General features: G+C 37.3%; 1 protein-coding gene across 8 annotated transcripts; it reads right to left on the bottom strand.

Annotated features, from left to right (window-relative positions):
* Positions 1-1,375: 1,375 nt before the first annotated feature.
* LOC306862907 (CXXC-type zinc finger protein 5-like) lies at positions 1,376-26,266 on the bottom strand. Of its 8 annotated transcripts, none has more exons than XM_079405992.1 (3): positions 25,737-26,266; positions 15,086-16,152; positions 1,376-2,731 (listed from the first exon to the last, which is right to left on the bottom strand). In XM_079405992.1, exons 2-3 carry the CDS (start codon positions 15,920-15,922, stop codon positions 2,690-2,692), a joined length of 879 nt encoding a protein of 292 aa, XP_079262118.1. In that variant the 5' UTR covers positions 15,923-16,152; positions 25,737-26,266; the 3' UTR covers positions 1,376-2,689. The 8 variants fall into 8 exon arrangements, with proteins under 8 accessions (XP_079262118.1, XP_079262120.1, XP_079262114.1 ...); XM_079405994.1 differs by having other exon boundaries at positions 25,733-26,251; XM_079405988.1 differs by having other exon boundaries at positions 1,376-2,734; positions 25,737-26,119.
* Positions 26,267-27,158: the final 892 nt, after the last annotated feature.

The raw sequence follows: 27,158 nt of genomic DNA, 5'->3' as shown, positions 1-27,158 counted from the left end.
TTTCAAAGTCTCATTACTCAGTGTGTCCCATAGGCATCGCTTGACCCTATTTAGGGGGGGCTTTGGTCTGCTGTCTTTCATCTCAGACCCTCTAAAAAGCTGCAATTAACTTGGCTCCTGCAGTAGCTGTCGGAGGCTAGTTCACTCCCCTTGCCAGTCGTTAAAAAGTTTGCTACATTAAGTATTATACTTCCCTCTAGTTAGCGGTGGTCCTGGTCATAGGCGATATAGGGCACCAGTGAGATCTCTCATCCATCTGCATAAAAATATGTTAAAAATGCAAGTAATTTGAATATATTTTTATCTTATTGTTATTTTTAATTAAAAGCATAGACCCCCCTATGAAAATTCTGTCGACATTTAAATGTACGTTTTTCGTTTTTTTTGTGGAACACAAAGGAACATTATTTTTAAGAATGTTGGTAACTAAACAATTTCGGTTCCCATTGACTTCCATTATATGTTTGTATGTACAATGGAAGTCAAAGGAAACCAAAATGGTTTGGTTATTAACATTCTTCAAAAATATCTAATATAAATGTGTAGAAGTAAGCAAGATTTAATCTTGCAACTTGTACTTCAGGAAAGAAATTTCCCTCTTATAATGCTTTTTAAAATAGTTCCTACACCCCAGATTGTATGTTTTACTTATTAGATAATGAGTTTTTAATTTGACCATATGCATAAACCTTAGTCAGGGTAGCGAAATATTTAATTTTTGACAGGTATGAAAATGAGGCTATGAGGGATTGAAGTAAAGTGCGTTCATACTGATTGTTTAGCAATGAAAACATCTTCCTGAAAAAAACAAACTTTTAGTAGACAAAGCAAAAAAGTTTTAAAAGTTGTTTTGAGTTGATAATTGACATGATCTTTATACAGGACCTTTATACAGTGTGACTGCACATATTTCCCTCACAGCCACGTTAAATTCAACATGGCGTCTAACATGATTAAGGTCTACGGACATGGATAGTAGTTCCGTAGGTAGCAAGTATCCATCCTTCAAAGTTTAATCCCACAAAAATCCATTCACACAATCCATGTGAATGATGCAGCCGCCCCATGTTCTCTTTTGTGTGGTGATCTTCAGCTCAAAAAACTCAAAAGGTGTTTGTGCTGCCTTACCTTCCCATTTACCTTACCACTGATTAGCTTTCACAGACTGCCGGTCAGAGACGTTGGCTGAGTATCAATAATTCATTGTCTTTTAATTGTGTTCTTTACCTTTAAATGTCAGACTGTACCGTGCGAAGGAATGCAAAGATATTAAGATCAGTGGGCCACAGACAAAGCCAGAAGCACACTCTTCTTCACTGTCATAGTTATAAATGCGTCAGGTATCAAGTAGAAGATGAAGAAATCAAAGACTCTTGATAAAACATCTTTATCGCATCTCAAAATGACATATTTTGTCCCATTGCTTTTTATTTTACTGTTTGAATGGAAAAGGGAACAACCTAGAAGATTCTGCGAACATATTGTTATAATTTTTTTGTACGTTTGTTGCTGTTTCTTAAAAAACATGCAAATAGACAGACGTCAGAGCTGTAAATTTTCGACACAAATACATGCATTTGTTTTTATTCACAAAACCAGCCCATAGTTCTAATCCAATACAAACATTGCTGCATTTTTTTTAAAGATGTAGCTACCGGCAATGTCATGAAAACAAAACAAAACCAAAAAAGTTCAATCTTTTTCAGTGCGTTCGATAGAGCCGAGCAAGTGCTGTGGAGGGCTCTGTAAAAATTCAGACCTGTACACTGAGAACAATAATGTGACGAGCCGTAATAAAACATAACATCACGTGGAATGTGATTCGACGTGATATTACGTGACGTGATATGATGTAATCTGACATAATATAACAAAAGGCTGTCAGTAAAGCACAGTAAAACAAACTGAAATATTTAAAGTTTGGAACTTCCAGTAGTAACAACCCTACAGAAACAATGACAATTTTATCTTCCAATCAAGTTGTCGTCAGAGTAGGCGTTTTTTATGATGCATATTTGTTCATTCAGAAAACTGGATTTGTAGATTTTGAAATATTTACTCTCCCTTGAAAGACAAACATTGATCAGTTTTTAAAACTATAAATTTAAATCAAACTAAAAAAAAAGAAACAATCATAAAATACAGTTTTTAAGTAAGAACAATGGTCCTAAATTACAATAGTGCTTGCCATTAGCCACTAATTTTAAAATATAGCCGTAAAATTTACATTCTCTACACAAGTACTGTATCTTTCCACACGTGAACAACATTAACACCAAAAACACAGAAATTTTGTTGATTGTCCACACTGAGTCCGCCATTTCTGTTTGTCAATGAACAGTTCCATGTCTAAGCCACAGAAAAAATCTGCTGGAAAAGGGACAAAAAGGTACCAAAATGGAAACATATAAAAGGGAATGAAAGTTGCCATAGATATTTTTATTTATGTTTAATTTTTGGTTCAAGGAATAAGTAGGTGCATCCATTACTCGTTTGATTCTTTTTGTATTGTTGTTTTATTGTTCTGTATCTTGTGATGAAGTTTTTTTTTTTTTCATAGTTGTCTTGTGTTTCTTTTTTTTCACGTAGTTTGTGTTTGTCAGCCAGTGTTGGTGCCCGAGATGATCCAAGCGAGAGTTGGCATTGCACTTGATGGCAGAGCTTTGGGTGGAGGTCAGAGGTCACAGTCCTACTGGAACCACCGGAACGCCGCGCCCGTCGGCAGCATCACCTTCTTAGAGAAAGAAAAAGAGAAATGGGGGGAGGGGACAGAAATGAGGTGCATTTAGTAGAGTGCGGTTTGGATAAAAAACACATGCAGACCTAAATTTGTTAGATCCAAATTAGCATTTTGTGGCTTGTAGTCCATGTCTGTTAGCTTCAAAGTCATTCTCTTTCACAACAAATATACTGATGACTCATCTCGTACTACACAGATTTTTGTCCAATCACATGCTCTCTAGAACGTGAATTCCCCGCCTCCTAATACCACCTGCAACCCACTAGCATTTAGCTAACTGGGTCCTACAAGGTGTGTCCGAATGTGCTCACTACCTAAACAGGTACTATCCTTTTTTACAATACTACAAAGTCAGCACACTAGAAATTTTGCATAGTGTTTTCTATCTACTATATAATATTGAAGTATGCATATTCAGATACAAGTTGCAGGCAATCAAAGTACTTTTCGCTTACTGTTTTATGAATACTATGAAGTCCAACATACTACTTATTTTCTCATACTGTTATTCATGTACTATATAGTATTAAAGTGTGCATATTCGGATATAAGTTGTAGGTCATTGTGTACTTTTGGCTTACTGTTTTAGAAATGCTATGAAATCTGACATACTACTAATTTTACATACTGTATTTCGCTTAATACATAGTATTAAAATTTGCATATTTGGATGCAAGTTGAAGGTCACCGAGTACTTTTTGCTTACTGTTTTATAAATACTATGTTATCCAGAATACTACTAATTTCGCATACAGTTTTTTGCCTTCTATATACCGTATTGACCCGAATATAAGACTATGTTTTTTTTCTTGGTAATGCATCTGAAAAAACGTGGTCGCCTTATATTCAGGGTCTAGACTTTGTCAATAATACACCTCATGTCAATAATACACCTCATGTCAATAATACACCTACAATAATATGTTGCGCCAAATATGCATACAACGAGTGTGTCAAGAAATACGTAATGTATTCTATGTGTATTTTGTAATGTTAGAACATTGAGACTGAAAACAAAAGAAAAAGAAAAGCTTACAGTGGCATGAGTCGTGACTGTCCTGTTAGCCTGATGGGACCAAACTTCCTCTGTAAGTGATTTTAAAACGTAAGACAGTACGCAGATTTGAAGACTACAATAAGATTTCACTTCTACTGTTAATGACATTTTGCTAGGATACTATGAGGTGGATAGCCTAATTGTTATACAGGTGCTGGTCATAAAATTAGAATATCATGAAAAAGTTGATTTATTTCAGTAATACCATTCAAACTTGTATATTAGATTAATTCATTACACACAGACTGATATATTTCAAATGTTTATTTCCTTTAATTTTGATGATTATAACTGACAACAAATGAAAGTCCCAAATTCAGTATCTCAGAAAATTAGAATATCAATTAAGACCAATGCAAAAAAAATGATTTTTAGAAATGTTGGCCAACTGAAAAGTATGAACATGAAAAGTATGAGCATGTACAGCACTCAATATTTAGTTGGGGCTCCTTTGGCCTGGATTACTGCAGCAATGTGGCGTGGCATGGAGTCGATCAGTCTGTGGCACTGCTCAGGTGTTATGAGAGCCCATGTTGCTCTGATAGTGGCCTTCAGCTCTTCTGAATTGTTGGGTCTGGCGTATTGCATCTTCCTCTTCACAATACCCCATAGGTTTTCTATGGGGTTAAGGTCAGGTGAGTTTGCTGGCCAATCAAGAACAGGGATACCATGGTCCTTAAACCAGGTACTGGTAGCTTTGGCAATGTGTGCAGGTGCCAAGTCCTGTTGGAAAATTAAATCTGGATCTCCATAAAGTTGGTCAGCTGCAGGAAGCATGAAGTGCTCTAAAACTTCCTGGTAGACGGCTGCGTTGACTTTGGACCTCAGAAAACACAATGGACCAAAACCAGCAGATGACATGGCACCCCAAACCATCAATGACTGTGGAAACTTTACACTGGACCTCAAGCAACGTGGATTATGTGCCTCTCCTCTCTTCCTCCACACTCTGGGACCTTGATTTCCAAAGGAAATGCAAAAAGCCAAGCCTAGCATACATCTGTGCGTGGTGGTTCTTGAAGCACTGACTCCAGCTGCAGTCCACTCTTTGTGAATCTCCCCCACATTTTTGAATGGGTTTTGTTTGACAATCCTCTCCAGGGTGCGGTTATCCCTATTACTTTTACACTTTTTTCTACCACATCTTGTCCTTCCCTTCGCCTCTCTATTAATGTGCTTGGACACAGAGCTCTGTGAACAGCCAGCCTCTTTAGCAATGACCTTTTGTGTGTTGCCCTCCTTGTGCAAGGTGTCAATGGTCGTCTTTTGGACACCTGTCAAGTCAGCAGTCTTCCCCATGATTGTGTAGCCTACAGAACTAGACTGAGAGACCATTTAAAGGCTTTTGCAGGTGTTTTGAGTTAATTAGCTGATTAGAGTGTGGCACCAGGTGTCTTCAATATTGAACATTTTCACAATATTCTAATTTTCTGAGATACTGAATTTGGGACTTTCATTAGTTGTCAGTTATAATCATCAAAATTAAAGGAAATAAACATTTGAAATATATCAGTCTGTGTGTAATGAATGAATCTGATATACAAGTTTCACTTTTTGAATGTTATTACTGAAATAAATCAACTTTTTCATGACATTCTAATTTTATGACCAGCACCTGTATAATTCAGATGGGATACCTGTTATTTTTATGGTTTATCAAAAAGTGAATATTTTATCTCTGATTTTACCAATATTTACCATACTTTTGAAACAAAAAATTAAATAGGAAAAATATACAATATGAAAATAATTTAAGAAAAAACACAAGATTTGGTTTTCAAAAAGCCTTTTTCCAAAAGGTACATCTTGAAAAGGGGGTCATCTTATAATCAGAGTTGTCTTATATTCAGGTCAATACGGTAGTATGGAAATATGCTTAGCTGGACACAAGTTGTAGGTCATCGAGTGCTTTTCACTTACTGTTTTACGAATTCTGCCAAGTGACATACTACTAATTTCACATAAACTTTTTCACTTACGCTGTAGTATTAAAGTATGCATATTCTGATATAAGTTGCAGGTCACTGAGTACTTTTCACTTACTGTTTTACGAATACTGCCAAGTGACATACTACTAATTTCGCATAAACTTTTTCACTTACTCTAGTATTAAAATATGCATATTTGGATGCAAGTTGAAGGTCACTGAGTACTATTTGCTTGCTTTTTTATAAATACTACGTAATCCAGAATACTACTAATTTCACATACAGTTTTTTGCCTACTATATAGTATGGAAATATGTTTATTTGGGTGCAAGTTGTAGGTAATCGAGTACCTTTTTTAGCTTACTGTTTTATGAATACTACAATGTTTATATACTACTAATTTCACATACTCTTTTCTGCTTACTATATAGTATTAAAGTATGCATATTCGGATGCAAGTTGTAGGTCACTGAGTACTTTTCACTTACTGTTTTACGAATACTGTCAAGTTTGACATTCTACTAATTTCACATAGCCTACTCTTTTTTGTTTACTATGTAGAATTATAGTATGCATATTCAGATGTAAGTTGTAGGTCACTGAGTACTTTTTTTGAGTACGCTTACTGTTTTATGAGTACTATAAAACCAACATCCTGCTAATTTCACAGTTTTTTTTCACTTACTATATGGTATGGTAGTATGCATATATTTGGATGCAGGGACAGATGTGACATAGATAAAGTTTATTGGCTAATTTTAAAAAAGGGGATAAGGTCTTAGATATTTCCAGCTTAAACTTCCTGTTTCAATAGAAAATATATCAGAGGACAAGCATTTGACAAGCAATGCGCCTTCAGATGAAGAAAATTATGTGATTAAATTCTAAATTTCATTCTACTATAAGCAGACACCATTTAGAAACTGTTTCCAGGCAAAAATACAGAAGGAATACAGACTTTGGTTGTTTTGCATCCTTTCGCTCTCCTCTGCGGCCGTGTGATTCATCTAATTCCTCCTTCTCCCCCTTTCCTTCCCTGTTCTGTCTTTCCTGCCCCCTCCTCCTCTCCAGCCATGGGCCATGGCCCTGGCTCCACGTGAAACCCGATACGCCACATTCATTATTTAGTCACCACGCAGTCACGTCGAGCGCCCACCACACTGCTCTCGCTACGGCCTCTTTATATATCTCTCTCTCTGTATTCTTTCAGTGCTGCACGTCTGTCGGTTTGGCGTCTGCGGCGGGACTCAGGTGGGCGCTGAGTCCGGGCCAGCTGAGGAAAAGCAAGAAGCCTTGTGAGGCAATGTTGAGGTTGAAGGGGCTGAAGCTCAGGCATTGCTGGAAAGACACATCACTTTTCCCCCAACAGTGCAACACTACTGTGGCACAGAATCTTAAACGTCGCCAGCACTGGCCCGAGCCATGGGTGGCAAACACATCCCCGCTCACATGATCACACGTGCACCAGCCCACACACTCACACTCAGTATCATTCAAGCATTCCTGAACGAGACAAACTATGACGGACATGTTTTAAACACACAGAGAAATATATGGGCCAGACTTAACGGACTAAACTTGAGTGCTCCCATGACAACAGCTGGGCAGATGTTAAGCCTGAACACTTTAATGGTTTAGCACTTCCTAATATCATGTTGTAAATCTAGGTTGCAGGAGTATTTCAAGTATTTGTTGGATGAAACAACATATTTTCATTGTCAATTTGCATTGTCAGGCTTTTACTTTGGAGAGTATATGATTCTTATTTTCTGTCAGTAAATAGGATAAACTCTTGTGGCTGATAAAGAATATAACGTGTCAGACATTAAAATTGAATGCAACATTGCAATTTTCCTTTATGGAGAAGATAATCACAGAATGCATTGAGACAGTAGTGTGTATATAAAAGAAAAACAAAAAATTGAAAATTGTTATAATGACTTATTTTAAATTATAAATTATAAACAGCATATTTTGAAATCGAATGCCATCATTTTCCAGCAAAGTCTTTTTAATCTTTTTATATTTGCCATGAAGTTACATTATAGTTATTTTTAAATAAATATATAAATACATAATATTTTTTTTTTCTGACATGAATATTTTGCTAAATATATGTTGCTATTAACATATTGGCAGGGCAAGTAAAAATCTGATAATTGCTCAAAAAATCCTTTCTGTTGAGACCAGCTTAATATTCTGTTTTGTGTTGCATTTCATGCATGTACCTAATTTGGAGACCTAGATGAAAATTTTAGTAAATACTCATTTCAAAACAATGCAACATGCATACTGCTGACTGCATGTAAAGATCAACCAACACTGTGGGTGTGTCTTGCACATGAACGCCTGAGAATTAACTGGTGGTGACCTTTGGCTTGTCACAACTCACTAGAAGTGACCCTAACGCCCAAACCTCTTTCAGAAGCGTAGCCCACAGGCAACCACTATGACGCCTGACCCACAACCTTTAACCCTAAATATGTACAAACACTGGACCCTGACAAGGGGGTGACTGCTCGGTAGCGAGTGTTTCCAAGGTCATCTTTTCTGCAAGGTGTCAACCAAAAGATCCACCATCTTAATCTGTGTTTATTGATTTTCCTATGAATAAGTTACCGCTCCAATCTGCTGAGGGTTCAGTTTCCACAGGTCAGTGATACACTGGGGCTGTCTTACTGACCTATGGGGACAAGAGCACAGTTTCCGTTCAATAAGCCTGAGCTAAAAATTGTGGATTGAAGGTTAAATTAAGTAATTGTTATTTCTTGTGCTCACCAAGACTACATTTATTTGACCAAAAATAGAGTAAAAACAGTAATATTGTGAAATATTATTACAATTTCAAAAAATGATTTCTAGTTTAGTTTTTAATACTTAATTTATTTATGTTTGCAAAGCTGAATTTTCAGCAGCCATTACTCAAGTCTTCACTGTCACATGATCCGTCAGAAATCATCCTAATATGCTGATTTTCTGCTCAAAAACAATTCTTATTAGTTGAAAACAGTTTTTGAAGAAACCATGACACACGTAAGTAAAAAAGAAAGGAAAAACAATTATACTTTTATTCAGTAAGGATGCATTAAATTGATCAGCAGTGACAGTAAAGACATTAACAATTGAGCATAATAATTTAGCACCAAATCAGCATTTTAGAAAGATTTCTGGAAGATCAGCAATTGATGTAATTGATGCTGAAATTCAGCTTTGCCATCACAAAAACATAAACATTCTAATATATTAAAATAGAAAAAAGTTATTTAAATCGTAATAATATTTCACAATATTACAGTTTTTACTGTATTTTTGATCAAATAAATGCAGCCGTGGTCAGCATGAGACGTCTTTCAAAAAAAATATATATATATTTTTTTTTTTTCATGTTTTTATTTTTTTCATGTTATACAGCACTAATATATATATATATGTATGTATGTATGTATATATATATATATTAGTGCTGTGCAACGATTAATCACGATTAATCACATCCAAAATAAACGTTTTTGTTTACATAATATATATGTGTGTACTGTGTATATTTATTGTGTATATATAAATACACACACATGGATATATTTAAGAAAACTATGTTTTGTTTATACATTAAATATATTTATGTATAATATTAATTATATGAATAAAAAAATGAGTGAGTGAGTGAGTGAGTGAGTGAGTGAGTGAGTGAGTGAGTGAGTGAATGTGTGTGTGTCGGGGTGTCAGATAGAGGTGCAGGGTGACAGCTTCTCTCTGTGTGTGCATACGAAGAAGAGACTGTCTCCCCCTTTCAGAGCACTGATACAACCATCATCTCAAATCAACCCTTCACTCTCTAATGCGACTGTCATGAGACACGCACATACACACACACACATACACACACACACACACACACACACACACAGAGACACATTCACTAGTTATCCAAATGGGGACACTGCATAGACTTCTATTGGTTTTATATACAGCTTGTATATACCATATCCTAACCCTAACAGAATATATTCTGAATTTTTACAATTAAAACATTTAATTGAAATATGTTGAAATATGGTTAAAAAGATACAGACTCAAACATGGTTAAATAGATACAGACTCAAAATTTATATTTATCTATTTGCATTGTATAAAACTGTGCCGATGTCAATTAAGTTGATTTCTGGTGAAGCCAACATTAGGCTATTTTATATATTTGAACCACCTTGACTACATTAGGTTACACTTCTAAACATTTTAACACTGGTATGCTACAGATTACCAGAAAACTTGTTGTAACTTTAGAATCAATCAATTAATAATAAAATACTACTAATAATAAATAAAGTAGTTAGTAAGCTGATTTAGCTGGTTGGTCAGCTGTTCTTCCAGTGTGGCTTAAGCTGTTTTTTTTTTTAAACATGACAAACACACACTCATTTAGTTCTAGGAGCTAACATTCATATGCAGAACAAAAGTTAACATACAAATTGAAACACTCTGACAGATTATATATAATACATATTTCATAAGACACAAAATATTTAATGCAAGACGAAATGTAACAGACATTTCCTCGCAATTTCCTCACAGATACTTCTGCTAACAAATGCTAACATGCAAACTCATTTACGCGCATTAACACAGCTGAAATAAACGAACAAGCAGTCATGCAGCCACATGCAAGCAGGGTTCTGAGATCTTGGCGTGAACATGAGCGTTGGTCAGGTGAGCCTCATGCTCCTAATTCTCCCGTGCTTCTTTTATTTCCATTCAGACGCAGGCTTCTTAAAATAATTCCCCACATCTCCAGTCAGTGAGGTGTGAGGTGGCAAAGGCCTTGATGGTCTGCACGCTACCTCCCCCCTCACTCTCCCCTCTGTTTTTATGGCTCTCTCTGAGATGCCAGCAATGCACCGTGAAAGCTGCAAAAACCCAGTACTGCAAGATCACTCCCTGCCTGTACCCTCTCTCTTAAAAACACACACACCCTGTTACTTTACCATACACACACCAATTCAATACATCTGTCAAACACAAACTTGAATATAAGTTCAATGCAAGTGCAGGCTTCAGTTAGCCCTGCAAAATGTGCTAGGATAGGTTAGACTGCTGGAAGCTGGCTGACCAAGTTAGTCTGGCTGGGTAAACTATTCAAAAATCCCATGCTTATAGGGGATATAACATGATAGATACATGTTCTAGTTAATGGTGATGAGATACTAAGCAGTCTAAATACTAGTCATCCTTCTAGGAGCTAGCTGACCAAGTTAGTCTTGCTGATTAAGCTAGTTAAGACTCCTATGCTGATAGATAAGACTCCATGTTTTTATAAATGGTGATGAGGTGAAACAGCAAAACTTTAATGGTGACACAGCATTCATGAAGCTGGTTGGCCAGGTTAGACATGCTTGTTGATTTAGTTAAGAATCCCATGCTGATAGATAGAATTCCATGTTCTCATTAATAGTGATAAGATGTTGAGCAGTGTAAACAACGGTATGTTACTGGTAAAACTGTTACTGGTAAAACTCCTACATGAAGCTGGCTGACCAGGTCATGCTGGTTACGTTGGTTAAGAAACCCATGCTGATAGATAAGATTCTATGTTGTAATTTAGGTGATGATGAGATAAGTAGTCTAAACAGCTCAATTTTACTGGTTAAACTAATCAGTCTGCATGACGCTGGTGGACAAAAATAGTTTTGTTGGTTAAGCTAGTTAAGAGTTCAATACTTATGAATACGATTACATGTTTTAATTAATAGTGATGAGATGCTAAGTGGTCTAAATGACAAAACTTTACTGGTGAAACTGGTTACTTTGCAAGAAGCAGGTTGACAAAGTTAGTCTCGTTGGTCAAGTTATCCCATATTAGATTGATTCCATTTTGTATTTAATGTTGATGAGATGATAACAGGTCTAAACAACAAAATCTTACTGGTCAAACTAATTAGTCTGCATGAAGCTGGTGGATAATGTTGTTGAAGAATAATGTTGTTGTTTAAGCTAGTTATGAATCCCTTGATTATGGGTAGTATTCCATGTTCTAATTAATTTTGATGAGACGTTAAGTGGTCTAAACAGCAAAACATTACTAGTAAAACTGGTCAGCCTGACAAAACTATACTGGTAAAACCGATCGGCCTGCATGAAGCTGGTTGACCAAGTTAGTCTTGTTAGTTAAGCTAGTTAAGACTTCCATGCTAACAGATTGATTCTATTTTGTAGTTAATGTTGATTAGATGATAAGAGGTTTAAACAGCACAATAATGAAGCCAGCTTACCAAGTTAGTCTTTCTGGTTAAGTTAGTTAAGACCCACATGCTGATTGATAGCATCTCAGGACCAGGAATAAGATCATGAAATTCTAACCAGTTAAAATGGCAAAACTGTATTGTTAAAGTTGGACTGTGTGACGCTGACTGATTAAGTAAATCTGCTGGTTAAGCTAGTTAATAAATCTGGTGGGGACACCGGTTCACCAGCATTTAATGCACAACATACTTGTTTGTTGGTGGTCGTCATGCAGTGCTGGTGTACTGATGTCCCCACCAGGTTTCTTAACCTACTTAACCAGCTAGAGTGTTTTGGTGGTAACCAACAAGCTTCATGGAAGCCAAGATCTAGGCCACAACTTTTTGCTGGGTATACAGAAGTGTAAATGTCAACTCATTTGCCATTTTAATATAAAGTATAAATTCTGTTAAAAGCAGTGCCAATACATCTAAAAGCATCACACTGGTTAACTTCAATCCTGATTTTTAGATTACTTTGTATGTTTTGAGGTGGTTATGTGTACAAAAGTGTACAGAAAATTGCAAAAAAATAAAATATAATGATATTTGAATACCCTTTTCTATTTATCTAGCAAACGAAACTAACCAAAAGGCTCTAGTTCTGGGTCATTTTTAGCACAACATCTAGTAACTAACATCTTCACTCTCAAAAGAGAAATATGAATCAATGTTACTGTATTACAATATGTATTATATACAGTATGATGACCTGGTCTACAAAACCTAAACAATCAGACATTAACATGGCATTAATCTGTAGCCAACAATATGCAACATCTATCCATTTAACTTGTATTCACAAATTCAAAAAAGAAATATGAATTGATGTGTTGTGCTCTATTTGGTTTCCACAGCGCTATTTCAACTAGTAGCAATAGTAGCAATAAAACAGCAGGTGCAGACGCTTAGTGCAGACGCTTAGTGCAAAACTATTGCCATCATGATAGGCGCTCGAATTAACATCTATTTAAGAAACCATAAACCGGAAGCGCTTTATGTTTTAGACACATTTTAATCACAGGGGCTCCCCGAGATGCCATCAGACGTGACCTTGTTTGACTCCACACTGACTGGATGGCTGGGGGAGCAGACGTGGTGTGGAATTATCCGACCATTTTTAATGACTGAAACGTTAGTGACACAGCATCACCCAACCATTATTATTCTTACGGATGGTTTTTCAATGAGTCTGTAATCAGCAAACAAAACAACAACCAAAAAAAAAAATCTATTGATTTAAAGGTTTTATTATTTATGTGGAAGACATCAAATGGACAAATCTAAAATCCCTGTGAATATAGCAGATGTCAATTGAAAGAAAACATGAGTACCTTCAAAGTAATTTAATCATTTGTCCCTTTTTTAACTACAGAGAGCCTAATACATATTAGGCACAGAAACATCAAACATGAGGAGTGTGAAAAGAAAAAAAAACTATATATTTACTGGAGACACAAATGAACGGATTGTAACTGATTTTTTTTTTCTTCTAACCAGACAATTACAAGCCTACACTGTCTAAGTTCTGATAGACAAGCAAGAGTCACAACGGATCAATTCATGTCAAACTCTAATTAAACTGAAACTACTGATATATTTGAGGATGTACAGTATTTCACCTTTTTATTTGCATCAGAATTGCTTAGTTTGTGGAAATCTTTTATAAATTATACTCCCTATCTTTTTTTTCATGTTTTTGAAACCTCACCAAGCCTGTATTTATTTATTCAAAATACAGTAAAAAAAAAACTGTAATATTGTGAAATAGTATTAAAGTTTAAAAGGACTGTTATCTGTTAGAATATATTTTAAAATGTAGATGTAATGCAATTAAAATGTGATACACTACCATTCAAAAGTTTGGGGTAAGTTAAGGTAAGTTTTTTTTATTATTATTATTCTTTTAATGTTGCAAACGTTTTATAATTCAAATAAATACTATTCTTTTGGATTTTCTATTCATTTATTTTTTTCCAAAAATCATGCTAAAATTGTATTCTTCACAAAGGTTTTCACCTAAATATTACATAGCACAATTAACACTATAATGACTGCTGAAAATTCAGCTTTGCCATCACAGGAATAAATTACAGTTTAACATATTTTAAAATAGAAAACAGGGTATAATTATTACAGGGTAAAAATATTAAACTACTAATATTTTTGGAATATTATGATTTTTACTGTATTTTTGATCAAATAACTGCATTTATGCATAAAAAGCTTCTTTCAAAATATGACCAAATTTTACTGACCCCAAACTTTTGAACGGTAGGTTCCACTAGGTATCCACTAGACTATGTGAAAGAGAAAATTATTGATTAAAGAGTATAAAGACAAACATGAAAATATTTGCAATGAGGTTCAGTAAGTTAATGTTAAAAATATTTAACATTAACTTATCCAGCACAACTCGAACACTATTCAAATTTGGGCATTTGTACAATCCGAACAACTCGGCAAGAAGTTTGTAGGACCATCAGCCCCCACTGATAAGAGAGAGGAGGGGTGGGCTGTTCGTCACTGACACCTGGTGCTCCAGATGACAGCCCTGCGGCCAGATGGATTACGTCTTACATAAAAACACAAAAACACATTCACATATATACGTCCACATCATGCCCACCGCTACATCCTTAAACATACCACCTCGATACGATTCTTGATCTTAACAAAAGCAGCATCTCCCAAACCGCATCGCTCTGTAAAACTGAACTAATGAATGCAGGGACCTATAAAGCAGCCATACCGGAGGGCGTCATGTCTCTGAGGAGTGTCCTAGTAGTGTCAGGGAGGCAGGATGTGGGAAGAGTGACGTGATGCCGCAGTGGGGGGCAGATTAGAACAAACCCCAAGGTGCATGTCTGGCCGTATCTCCCTCCCCCGCTACTGTCAGTGCCACCTGTCACCCCAAAGCCTCATCTCCCAGCCTAACCCTCAGCAGAAACTGCCACCGTGTACAAAGTTCACCCAAATTAGAAGCAAGGAAGGTTATTACGCTTTCTGGCCACAAAACATTCTCTCTGTAACATTAGCGAACAAATGCAACTAAGTAAGGTCACAGAGTCTCAGTATCATTTACCTCCAGTGCAGCAGACGGTTTCTTCTTGAGCTCCTCGCACTTGCGGAACTTGCAGATCTGGTGGCCCGTCTTGCGGTTCCGGCAACTGCTGCACTGCTCGCAGTTAATCCTGCGCCGGCAAGGTGGGCACATCCCACAGCGTTTCCTTTTCTTCTTCCCGGAGCTAATGGCGGAGGCCAGCTCGCTTTGCACTGGGTACTCCGTCAAGCCAGCCATGTGCAGCGCACTGTCGGCGAGGAAGACTCCGGCCGGCGTCATGATGAACAGCCCCGGGTTGAAGGGGAAGCCGCCCACGGCGTACGGGAAGTCTGTATGACCCCCCACTGTGTCGGCCACCGACGCCCCTTCCAGGTCAACCGTCCCCACCTCGCCTCCGCCCACGCCCACTCCCATTCCCCCCGGTAGCAGCATGTGCTCCATGCCCGCCCGCTTGAGCAGCGCAGCTGCCTGGGCAAAGTGCAACAGGCCGTTCTGTCCCTCCAGCACCTGCTCCAGGGTTCGGTCTAGCTTGCTCGGCACCAAGGCCGAGGCGGAAGGCTGCTGCGGCTGCTGATGGGCGGGCTGGGGCTTGGCCGTGTGGCTCTTGGCCTGGCCGTTGTGTTTCAGTCCGTTGGCGGTCTGGGGGCACGCGGTGGTGTACTGTGAGAGGGTGCGAGACCTCTTCAGGCTCTTGCTGAGGGGCTCGCTGATGATGCCGCTCCGGTTGCGGCGTTCGATAACAGGGCTGTCCTCCCCACAACTGCGCTTGTCCTGGTCCTGGTCCTGGTCCTGGTCCTGGTCCGTGTCCTGGTCCTGGGCCTTGGGTGTCCGGCTGCCCTCCGGCTGTCTGCCAGACATGGTCCAGCCCCGGGATGTGAGCGTGGGAGGGGGGGGTGGGGTTGGGGTTGGGGAGGGGATGGGGGCTGGCGAGGGAGGAACCAGGCTGCGCTCCCAATCCGCTCAGTGCCCAGGTGAGGGTGGAGCCTCCCCTTAACGGGCAAAATGGCCGGCCAATGGCAGGCAGACCCCGATGCCCTCGACTCTAGACTTCAGCCCTCATCCACATCTTTCCGCCGGCAACCTGTAAACTAAGACACAAAGACAGAAAGAGAGAGAGACGGAAAGATGTTGAAAGTGTTCTGATTCTTAAAAGAGACCTTGACAACAAAAAAGCTGTGACTGAGAACAGTGAGTGGCGATTTGGGCCTTTCTTTCGCATGGCTCCAACATTTTATTGAGTGCTGTTCCGATGTGCCTGGGAAATCAATATGTACATTTATCTTCAAACGCTATGTAGACAGAGTAAAGCAAAATTGAGACAGACGTGAACAGTAGCACAGCCAGATGCTGTGACAAAAAGCACCTTGAATAATAAAAATGGCAAAAAAGTAAACCATGAAAACATTATTTCACAATTAGTGATTTTCCACAGCAAATTGGTTTACTTTTCAGAAAAGCATGACTTACTGTTTCTGTAAAAGATAAGACAGAGTCACTTCACTCAAGGTAAAGCAGACAGTACAGTAACATAATGTACAGTAAGTGTGGCTGCAGGAACCAATTACTTTCTCTTTATCAAGCGTGTGTATCATAGAGAATTAATAAAATCATTTTTTGTGTGAATAAATCAAAGTCTCAGGCAACTTCAGTCAACTTCTCAATTACGTCAATCCCTCTTAAAAGTGTGATGTCACCTGTGCAAGCATAAATCCAATCACCTGTCTGTTATTTCATTCATATATTCACTGCAGTAACAGTGAGAGAACAGGAAAAAATTAATGTACTACTCATTTTGAAGGTACTACACATAAAGTAAGTACCCTGAAGGGTGCAGGGCATTACTCTCCCATATGTATACTTTTGCTACATATTTCACTGCCACTTTATTTTGAATCTGAATGTTACCATGATACCCTTGATAATCTATAATAACATATACTGTAGCTGCTGTGCTTGCTATAAAGATGTAAAGAGGTCATTCTACAAAACAGGTGTAATTTGTGTCCCTAAATGATGCATCAGCTATCTATTGTAAATGACTTCAACAATGAACAGCATATGCCATCTTTTAATATGTGCTAATATAGCTATGTCTCTAAACAGACTTTTTCTTTCCACTTCTTGCTGTTTTAGCAAATATCCACATTTTGATAAAACAAAATAGAGCGAAATAAAAGCTATTTTGTTTTAATTTGCTCTCTGTACACAGTATTTAGAATTTATTTTTAAAAGCCAAGTTATATGTCAACCCTGTTACCATCATGTTTTGTGCCTAAACTAATGACTTCATAAATCCAAAAAAACTTTATTATAAGACATCATATTTTCAAGAGGTTAACTTTCCAGTGACACTTAATGTCTCCTCTTTTTATCATTATACTTTTGAGAATAGTCCCCAATTTTAAAATGTCAACCATATTACCATGTTTTTTAATAGTAAATAGCTGATAACTAACAAGTGAATGTATGTAGAATTATCCAAATTGAGTTCTAAGAAGCACATATGTAGTTTCATGACCTTGAGTGCAAGGCTTGTAATGTCCAAAAACAAAAATAAAACAAAAGCAAAAAAGTGTCAACCCTGTTACCTCCCCAAGGGCCTAATTATATCCTAGAGTGTTTTATCCCAGAATAATTCAAATGTATTGACGATAGTTTAAGATGGCACTGTGTAATTTACTAGCACTTTATCTGTTAAAATGTTTAAATTGTCTGAGAAATGTACTTTTAAAATCGCATTAGCAAACTTGAAAAGGCGCCTGTTTCGTAACATAATCCAAAGAGACCCTCTGTCAATCACGCAGTGAAATATGAGACACGACAGAACGCCGCTGAACGACCGGACACAGAATTTTACCTCATGACAGAATCCAAACGCCAAAAACTCAACTCTTGTTTTTTATTGGCTGCCCCCCATCCACAACAGAGACATCCACAAACACCCACACACACAACCCCACTGAGAAAAGCTGAGGAAATGGCCGGGCCAGTCCTTATAAGGGAAACAAAGGGACAGGGAGGGAGAGAGGAGAGGATAGGGGGTGGTGGAGGGGATCTACGCAGTGTGTGGAAATTGGAAGGCCAGAATTAGTGGGAGGTAAAGCTTCAAAGGCAGGAGCGCAGCCCCCGCATTCTCCCCAGCTCAGGGGTCTGTGGCGCCAGCGGACCACAGCCAGCCTCTTTCTCTCTTTCGCTTGCTCGCTCTCTCTTTCGCCTTCCCAAACCAGGGGCCACACTGCACCAGGCTGCTTACCTCACGCCTGCCAAACCTTCCCCACCGCACACATCTCTAGCTGGGACTGTGGAAGCACCCGACCTTCACGTCCCAAAAGCGCTGAAATTACATAGCAGCGATTTCATTCAGTATTAGCAGCAATGACTCACTTCCCATCCAAAGCTAAGGAGAAAAACATGTCTCTAACAGACCATGCTAGCTTGCCATGGACAGCCCGTGGTTTCTCTTTTATCCTGGCTTGGAATGGCAATATGGCACATCTCAAATCCATTCCACTCTTATGGGTGCTGCACCAAGCCAACAGTTGGCCACACACCACCACACACCAAACGTTATCCTAGCAGCGTGTCGTAGTCCACCCCCATGATGTACACTCTTATCTGTGTTATTGTTTTGTTTTTGAAATTCAGGTTATGATACGCTGTAATCCAAGACCAGTGTATGCTACCATTCAAAAGCTTTCTGTTTTAAAAGAAACTAATACTTTTAATCAGCAAGGATGCATTGAATTGATTAAAAGTGACAGTGAAGACATTTATAATGTTACAGAATATTTCTATTTCAAATACATACTGTTCTTTTCAACTTTTTTTCACAAAATATTAAGCAGCACAGCAGTTTTCAACACTGATAATAAGAGATGTCTCTTGAGCAGCAAATCAGCATATTAGAATGATTTCTGAAGGACACTGAAGACTGGAGTAATGATTACAGAAACAAATTACATTTTAAAATATTAACTTACAAACAAATATTACTGTATTTTGTTATTAAATATATGTAGCCTTGGTGAGCATATTATATTTTTTCCAAAGCCTTCAAACATCCTACCAACCCCAAACGTTTTTGTAATGTTTAGTTAAAGTCAAAACACAAAATGTGTACGAACTAGGCAAAGGGGCCAGTCAGATGGGGTAAGAAAAAAGGCAAGGGACAGGTGGCTCAATGTTAGCAATACTTGCTTAATTACTGTTCCCAAAGTAACCATTAGGGTGATGGAAATGGGCCCACAAAATGACTTCGCAAATAAGCCTACTGGACATAAATGAATCGATTTGCTTCCTCCTGTTTTGAGAAGTTTTTTCCGTTAGCAGTAAATTCAGTCACACAGCTTCCCAGTGAACCGGATGCTATCTGCGGTAAAACGCTACCATTGATCTCAAAGCAAATAAAATGCAAACACAGTGTGTGATGGTTACTAAGCATTGTCAGTTCTCTGTAGTTTGTTGTCTCCATCTGTTCCTGTAACATATGACCTGTGTTTGCAGAGGTCTCGTAAAAGCTGAAATAAGTGAATTTGTCTGTCGCTGCCTCCACATCAGTTCCTGTCAATCATAGTAACCTCTTCAACATCAGGTCCACCTTTAAGTTAAACTATCTTCCAGCTTCTCTGCACCTGTGTCACAGACTTCACTGAGGACTCTAGTCAAATTATGTTTCCTCTGATCCTTGGATTTTATCAACCTCTCCATCTACATTCTGTCAACCACACGCACTTCACGCTCTTCCAACATTTTTGTCTAATTAAGTCAGATTTTTCGAATTAAGTCAAATTATTGTTATTGCAACACTCTCATTTCTTTCATTCCTCCTTGACAGTATTTTATTTTTCGCCACATATAATTGCCGTGCATTTTGCATGTGCATAAATCCATCAAAATTTACTAGCTATGCTATTACAATGACCAGTACCAGCAATTTGTCTGTCTACATGGAACTCCAAATGGCTGCATGATGTGACACAATCTCAGAACATATTTCATGTTTAATGTACAGTTATGAAGATATGTTTTTGGAGCAACATATGACATTTCAAAGCAGTACGAGGCCACAGAAATAGAAATAGGGATGCACAAAATGAAATTTTAGGCGATATTGATAATATTTATATATTCAAAGCCAATAAGCAACTCATTGGAAAGATATGATCTACCTATTGTAAGACTGAATCCTCACCTTAAAAGTCCAGATTCAAACTTAACATTGAAAAGTGCTTTAAATAAAAAAAGAATTTAAAAAAATGTGCAAGAAAGAAAATTACATACAGTAACTGAACAGTAAGATTTTTTAATGTTTTTTAAAGAATTCTCTTCTGCTCACCAAGCCTGCATTTATTTGATCCACAATACAGAAAAAGCAGTAATATTGTGAAATATTTTTTACTATTTAAAAATAACTGCTTTCTATTTTTCTATTTCTATATATTTTAAAATGTAATTTATTCCTGTGATCAAGGCTATATATTCATAAGTCATTACGCCAGTCTTCAGTGTCACATGATCCTTCAGAAATCATTCTAATATGCTTATTTGCTGTTCAAGAAACACTTTATTATTATTATTATTATTAATAATAATAATAATAATATTTAAAACAGTTGAGTAATTTTTTTTCAGGATTCTTTGATCTGAAATAAAAAGCTTTTGTAACATTATACACAAGGATGCTATTATTATTTAGCAAGGATGCTTTAAATTGATCAAAAGTAATGATAAAGACATTTGTAATGTAACAAAATAATTCTATTTCAGATAAATGCTGTTATTCTGTATTTTTTTATCAGACCTAAAAAGCTTCTACTCAGCTGTTTTCAACATAATAATAATAATAATAAATGTTTTTTGAGAATCAAATCAGCATATTAGAATGATTTCTGAAGGATCATGTGACACTGAAGACTGGCGTATTGATGCTAACAATTCAGCCTTGAAATCACAGGAATAAATTACATTTTAAAATATATTCAAATAAAAATCAGTCATTTTAAATAGTAAAAACATTTTACAATATTACTGCTTTTGCTGTATTTTGTATAGCATAAATGCAGGCTTGGTGAGCAGAAGAGAATTCTTTAAAAGCAAACAAAAAAAAATCTTACCGTTCAAAAGCTTTTGACTGGTAGTGTAAATACATATATATATACATATATACTCTAACTGGAAGTGATCAACAAAATGCCCTGTCAAACTTCTCTGGTTAGGCTGAATACGAATGGATTTACACGGATTTATCGCATTGCATCATTTATGTGTCATTATTGAAAAACCCATATTGATTGACCACTCTTCTGAGTATTGGGTGGCATGTGTTTGTCTTATTGTTTGTGGTCCTAAATGGAAGCCAATTAAATTACAAAATATTCAAGATAGTTCTACTGAGTGTCTAATGTGGTTGATGAAGTCATGAAAATATTGGTGCTTTTCCTGGGGTTTGACTTTCATGTTAAAAATGGCTTAACAAATGGGGTAGATGACTCAGGGTACTGCAATAGCTGACGCAGATGTGGTGAAGTTCAAGCTCTGCTGAGGGGTTGAAAACTTTTAATGCACCTGATTGTGCACCGCGTTTTAAGAGGTGTATGCCGTACCTCAGGCCACACACTGCATTCTCTCCTTTGCAGCAGCACAATGCCTCACTCACAGCTGTAAAGATGGCAAGCCAGACCCCAACGCAATTAACCTAGGCCCATTCAAATGTATGGTTATGAATGATTGTAATGCTTTGTATTCATTCAAATAGAGCTTGTGTAATCAGACCCTTAACCATGTAATCAGCAGCTCAGTAGAGGAAACATAATGACCCATTTATAGCTAATGTGGAATGTCAAAGCTGCGAAATATTAGAGAAAAAGGCATTTAGTCAGATGAGTCAATAAATAAAGCAACTGAAAGAATAATCTGACTGAGAACAAACTGTCTTAGGCAAGACTATCATTCACAGACAAATTCATCCCGATCTCATCTGTCATATGGTCAGAATCAGTTCAGCTGATTAATCATTCATTGGTTGCGTCTGTCAGTCGCTTCACACGAAATTCAGATATAAATGTAAGAAACGCTTTTTGTCTCCTCCTTAAAGTAAAAGTAATATAATAAATTGGTGTCAGAGATTGCCAAAATGCATCAGTCTGATCAATTCAGCTCTCTAGTGTGTTAGCGCACCTCTTTACTCTTCATAATCAATAATGTTTGACTGGTTGGCAGTGACAAAGGACAGAACGGAGCTGTACTTTAACGTCAAATGGGCAACATTATACCTCATATGATCTAAAAACAGAAATGAAACCATTAAAAGTGAGGATGGAATATAAATAGTTCTTTCCAAAAGCTGTCATTAGGTTACATAAACTACAATATTCTATTTTGTTGATATTAGCCTTTGAGGATATTATTCTTTGATCAAATGGAATGAGTAATGACCTTGGACTGACAAGAGGGCATTTGTTTTCAAATGGAGGTTGAGAGGTCAAAAAACTTACAGCTGAACAGGAAAAGGCAACTCTGACCAGACAAGATGGAAAAGCATGCAAAGTTGAGAGAAATAGACATTGTTGTCGTTTTTTCTTCTGCTGTAATGACAGCTGTTAGCATTGATGCTAACAAACAATGTGGTTGTTGTGTGAAACCAGCAAATAGCTAAACACTGAAAAAGGCTACTTTTGGAAACTGTATGTGACTAACACGTCATCAATTTTGTTATTGGTATAATATGTGTAAAGGATTTGATGAATTAGAGCAAGATGCTAATACTTTCGGAGCTCATACTGTTAAAGTTTGACTGACTGAAGATGTCGCACAATAATGACATGATGGCACACAGTAGCAATTTTGGGTTTCATCTCTTCCTGTCTCACTGTCTTTGCAGTCAAGGACACTAATAATATAAATATTTCTAAAATATTAAGATGCCAAAAGCAAAATGTGCCCAAATATGTAAAATAAATCTGATAATGTTGATTTGGTCAGCATTTATTAATTGGATAACTGCAATACCCTGGTTGTCAAAAAGTATAAAAGATAAAAGTACACTACACTCATATTCAGCAGAATCATTAATGTACTAAAGCACAAGATAATAGCTACATAAAGATGTGTCTGGAGAGTTTTATGACTGATATCGCTACATTAAAAGGAAGGAAGTCCAGTAATGGCTAATTACACCCAAACAGCAATTTGAGAGGATGGTTTTGGAAATATTAAACTTTGCTTCCTGTAAATCCTTAAAATCTTTCAATTTTAGGCATAGTTTCTCCTCTAATTTCCATTTCCCATATTCAGCAATTATTTTTCATATGTGACAGTTACAATGTGCCTTTACACACGTTACGGTGTTTTATGTTGGCACTGGTTATGAAAATGATATCTCGGCTGATTAACTGGACGATACATTCAGTATGTCTCCACAGCAGGCTATTTAAACATTTATGTCAACTGACAAAATGTATTAATTTATGCATATTTAGGTTTGCAAGGTCTCTAATGGTAATATGTCATGGGAAGCTGCTTGCAAAGACCGTTTATGTCTCCTCCCTAGGGACAAACACATGACTACTTGGTCCTCCCCCTATTGAATAATAACAACTCTAAAACAGACAATCCTGCAGTGAACAAGAGTTTTGCGTTTTTAAAGTATCAATTATGTAAAGTATAATTTTGTCATTCTTTGCCCTGTTTAATTGTAGTTTTTCTGAGGAAAATATAGTAACTATGATACATTTTTACCATGATTTACAAAAAATATATCATTCAACAACAGTCTGTATACTAAAAAAAATCTTGTCAGGCATATTTAGAACAAGAATCATGAGATGACATTATAAAAGATTATTTAAGGATCACAGTGCAGCCCCAAAATACTAAGTAACTCATTTAAAATCTTTACGAATCTTTGCCACTATCCTTCAATGGGTTCAAATGGGTTTTACCCATTTATAAGCATGATAATAAAATTTAATATGATCACTAATATATATATTTTAATATTTTAATAAGTGCTGGTCAGAATAAGTTTTTTTTCACACACACACACACACACACGTGAATTAGGCCTAATTAATTATACATTTATATTATACAGCAGTTTCGGTGTGGATTGATTGATTGATTGATTGATTGATTGATTGATTGATTGATTGATTGATTTAAATCTATCTACTTACAATCATTGCATAGCCTATAAAATACTGTAAACATATAATATGACCTATAGCCTATTATGTTTGTTATCCATTTATTATTATTAATAATAATAATAATAATTTGGATTCAATCAACCAAAAACACTAAACTTCTAATATTTGTAAAATGCCCAAGACTAATTAAAAGTAATGGATAAACCATTGCCATTGAACAGCTACAGCCTCAAAGAGGAGGGAAAAAAATCACTGTGAGGTTACTTCTTGACGTCACGCAGGCAAATATCGAGTAATTCAGGTAATGCGGAGTCCAACATAACATCTCCCTCAAGACACGCACACACCTATCTATCTCCCCCTGCCGCTGTCTTTCTTCCTCACACCGCTCTCACACACACACACACACACACACACACACTCACGCATGCATGCTCTCACAGGCAAGCACTACACACGCACACACTTGCGCACGAGATCCAGCGGACGTTGACAATAATTCATGTTTTCAGAGCTCGCTTCGCCAGATGTGGACTTTGCCGAGCAGCGTCTCGAGAATTTGCATAGTTCAAAGTTAAATGCGCTTGAAAACTTCTCCAACTCTTTGCGTCATAGCGAAAGTTAATGACTAGCGATCACACAAACAGTGCGTGCATGAGCGCCGCGCGCTGTCGGCAGCGGACTGCAGCAGTAAATCCCCGCGCGCTCTCCGCGGCGACATCAGCCTGATAATATCCTCTCGGCGAACAATGAAGCGCACATTTTGGCTAATCCCTCCGCGATGAGTTCAACAAATCACCATAAATCACGAGCGACTAAACAGCAAATTTGAAATAGAGTGAAAAAAAACCTTTTGTATTTGACAACATACCGTTATATTAACAGCCCCCGCGTTAGTATCGCACAGGTGTGCTGCTGCTGTAGACCAAAAGTTCCGTGTCTATAACATAACGCATCATCAACTACAATACCACCTGTCGTTACATGCTGGAACAACTATCATAAACGTCATCGGCATCATCATTTTACTAGCAAATTATCCAAGTGGAAGAGTGTTAAGTTTTACAGCCCACCGCAACATTTCAATACGATTAGCATTTGTATATTCTGTCAAATGATTAAATGTGATACTTGCGTTCCGAAGAACCAAAGCAATATTACTTCCTGGGAAGCGTAATCGCGTTTCCATAAACAAAATACAGCACAAATCTGCGGGAACGAGTCAATATCGTCCAGTCGCTAAAAATATGAGTCGGATCTTAATTTAATTTGATATTAAAGCGGCTCAAAAATACCTTTTGTCTAGACTCAATGATCTGAAACCTGGGTCTCTGCGGTGCCAGTGTACGGTCTGCAGAAGCACGACTGACAATGTACAGCACAATTATTCTCCCGTTCTCCCAGCCAACAAGATCGTTAGGAAGATGACATCCCAACTTTGAGCAGACTTCAACAAAGTATGATTCCCCCCCTTTCGATGTATCTGCATATTTGCAAACACTGGCCCCTTTTTTATTCGCACCTACCAAGGCAGATCCGAGCAGAGGGGAGGGCTTCCACTGTCCGAGCGCCCCTTCTCCAAGCCTGTCGTAGAGATTGATGGTAAAAAGAAGGGAGAAAAAGCTTATTCTCCACTTCCAGAAATCATGTAGCCTTCGACCGAGCCGAGCGCGTGAGGAAGAGAATAGTGAATTATTGCTAAACGTACTTTCTGGGAAGCTGAGCGTGTGGGCTCACCAACCTTTCGATTCTCGCAATCCCACCTCTATATCCAGAAGAACATGCAAACACATTTCATAGATTTTTGGAGCTTCACGTAAAAACCGAACTGGACTTTCGGCGACGCTGAGACGGAGAAAACGAACAGATAAACAAAGACATCTCGCGTCAAGCAGCGCTTCTTTCTGGTGACGTTTTAAATGTCGAAGCGGAACGCGTAGGGTGTTTATCGATGCGCACGGACATTGTGAAAGATTTGAGGGTTAATGTTACGGACGGAGATTTGTGGCGGCTCGGTCCCCCTGTGCACTGTGCAGCCTGTGATTTTTTTTTCTCTAGGAGCAAAAGTTGATATGTCGTCATACCGCTTTAAGACTGAACTTCCCTTCAACACATTCATATTTACCATCAAACAATGTCAGAAGGATGCACGTGGTGACTGCATGACTTTGTAACCCTACTGTTTGGTTTCATTTCGAGATATTTTTGTGTTACTCGGAGGAATATATTATTATGGAAAAATAAAGTATGAACGTTCCAAACATGTCTGCTATTTTTGAAACTTTGTTATGCAAATTATATAATATTAATATATATATATATTGCATTCATTAATATTTAGTATCTGTGGAGCTCCAAGCAAATTGCACAGAGAGCAACATCTTATGGGCTGTTATTTTATTTTAATGCGTGATGCACATTTTTGGTCCAGTTCTGAGGTTATTGAAAAAAACCATTAAAGATGCCTTTCATTGCTTTTTTCCCAATAAATAAATAAACACTTTAATCTTTAATTTGTAAATTTGACTTTGATTTTAATTGTTGAGCTTAAAGTAAATATATATATATATATATATATATATATATATATATATATATATATATATATCCTAATAGTGAAGCCAACTGATTGTAAGTAAGAGAAAAACTTTATGGGGAGAAAAACAATTATTGCCATAAGTATAGTATGACACAATCTTTTCATATTATTTCTAAATTTAGCACTGTTGCAATTTTGTTTTAATATATTGTTAATTTTTGGAGAAAAACGTGATATCAAAGTCAGTGTGACATAACCAACATGCAAGTAGCCATTTGACAAGAAAAATATATAAAAGAGGGAGGACCCCTTTAAAGCCCCCATAACTGTCAAGGTCATTCAGTGTTTAAACATAGGCTATTACTTATTTAGACAATTTATAAAAGGCATGTTTAGTCCAGGTAATATG

This window comes from Barbus barbus (genome assembly GCF_936440315.1).
Source record: "Barbus barbus genome assembly, chromosome: 43".
Classification (NCBI taxonomy): Eukaryota; Metazoa; Chordata; class Actinopteri; order Cypriniformes; family Cyprinidae; genus Barbus; species Barbus barbus.
The sequence above is the reverse complement of the archived record's forward strand: the minus strand, read 5'-3'. Positions and strand labels throughout refer to the sequence as shown.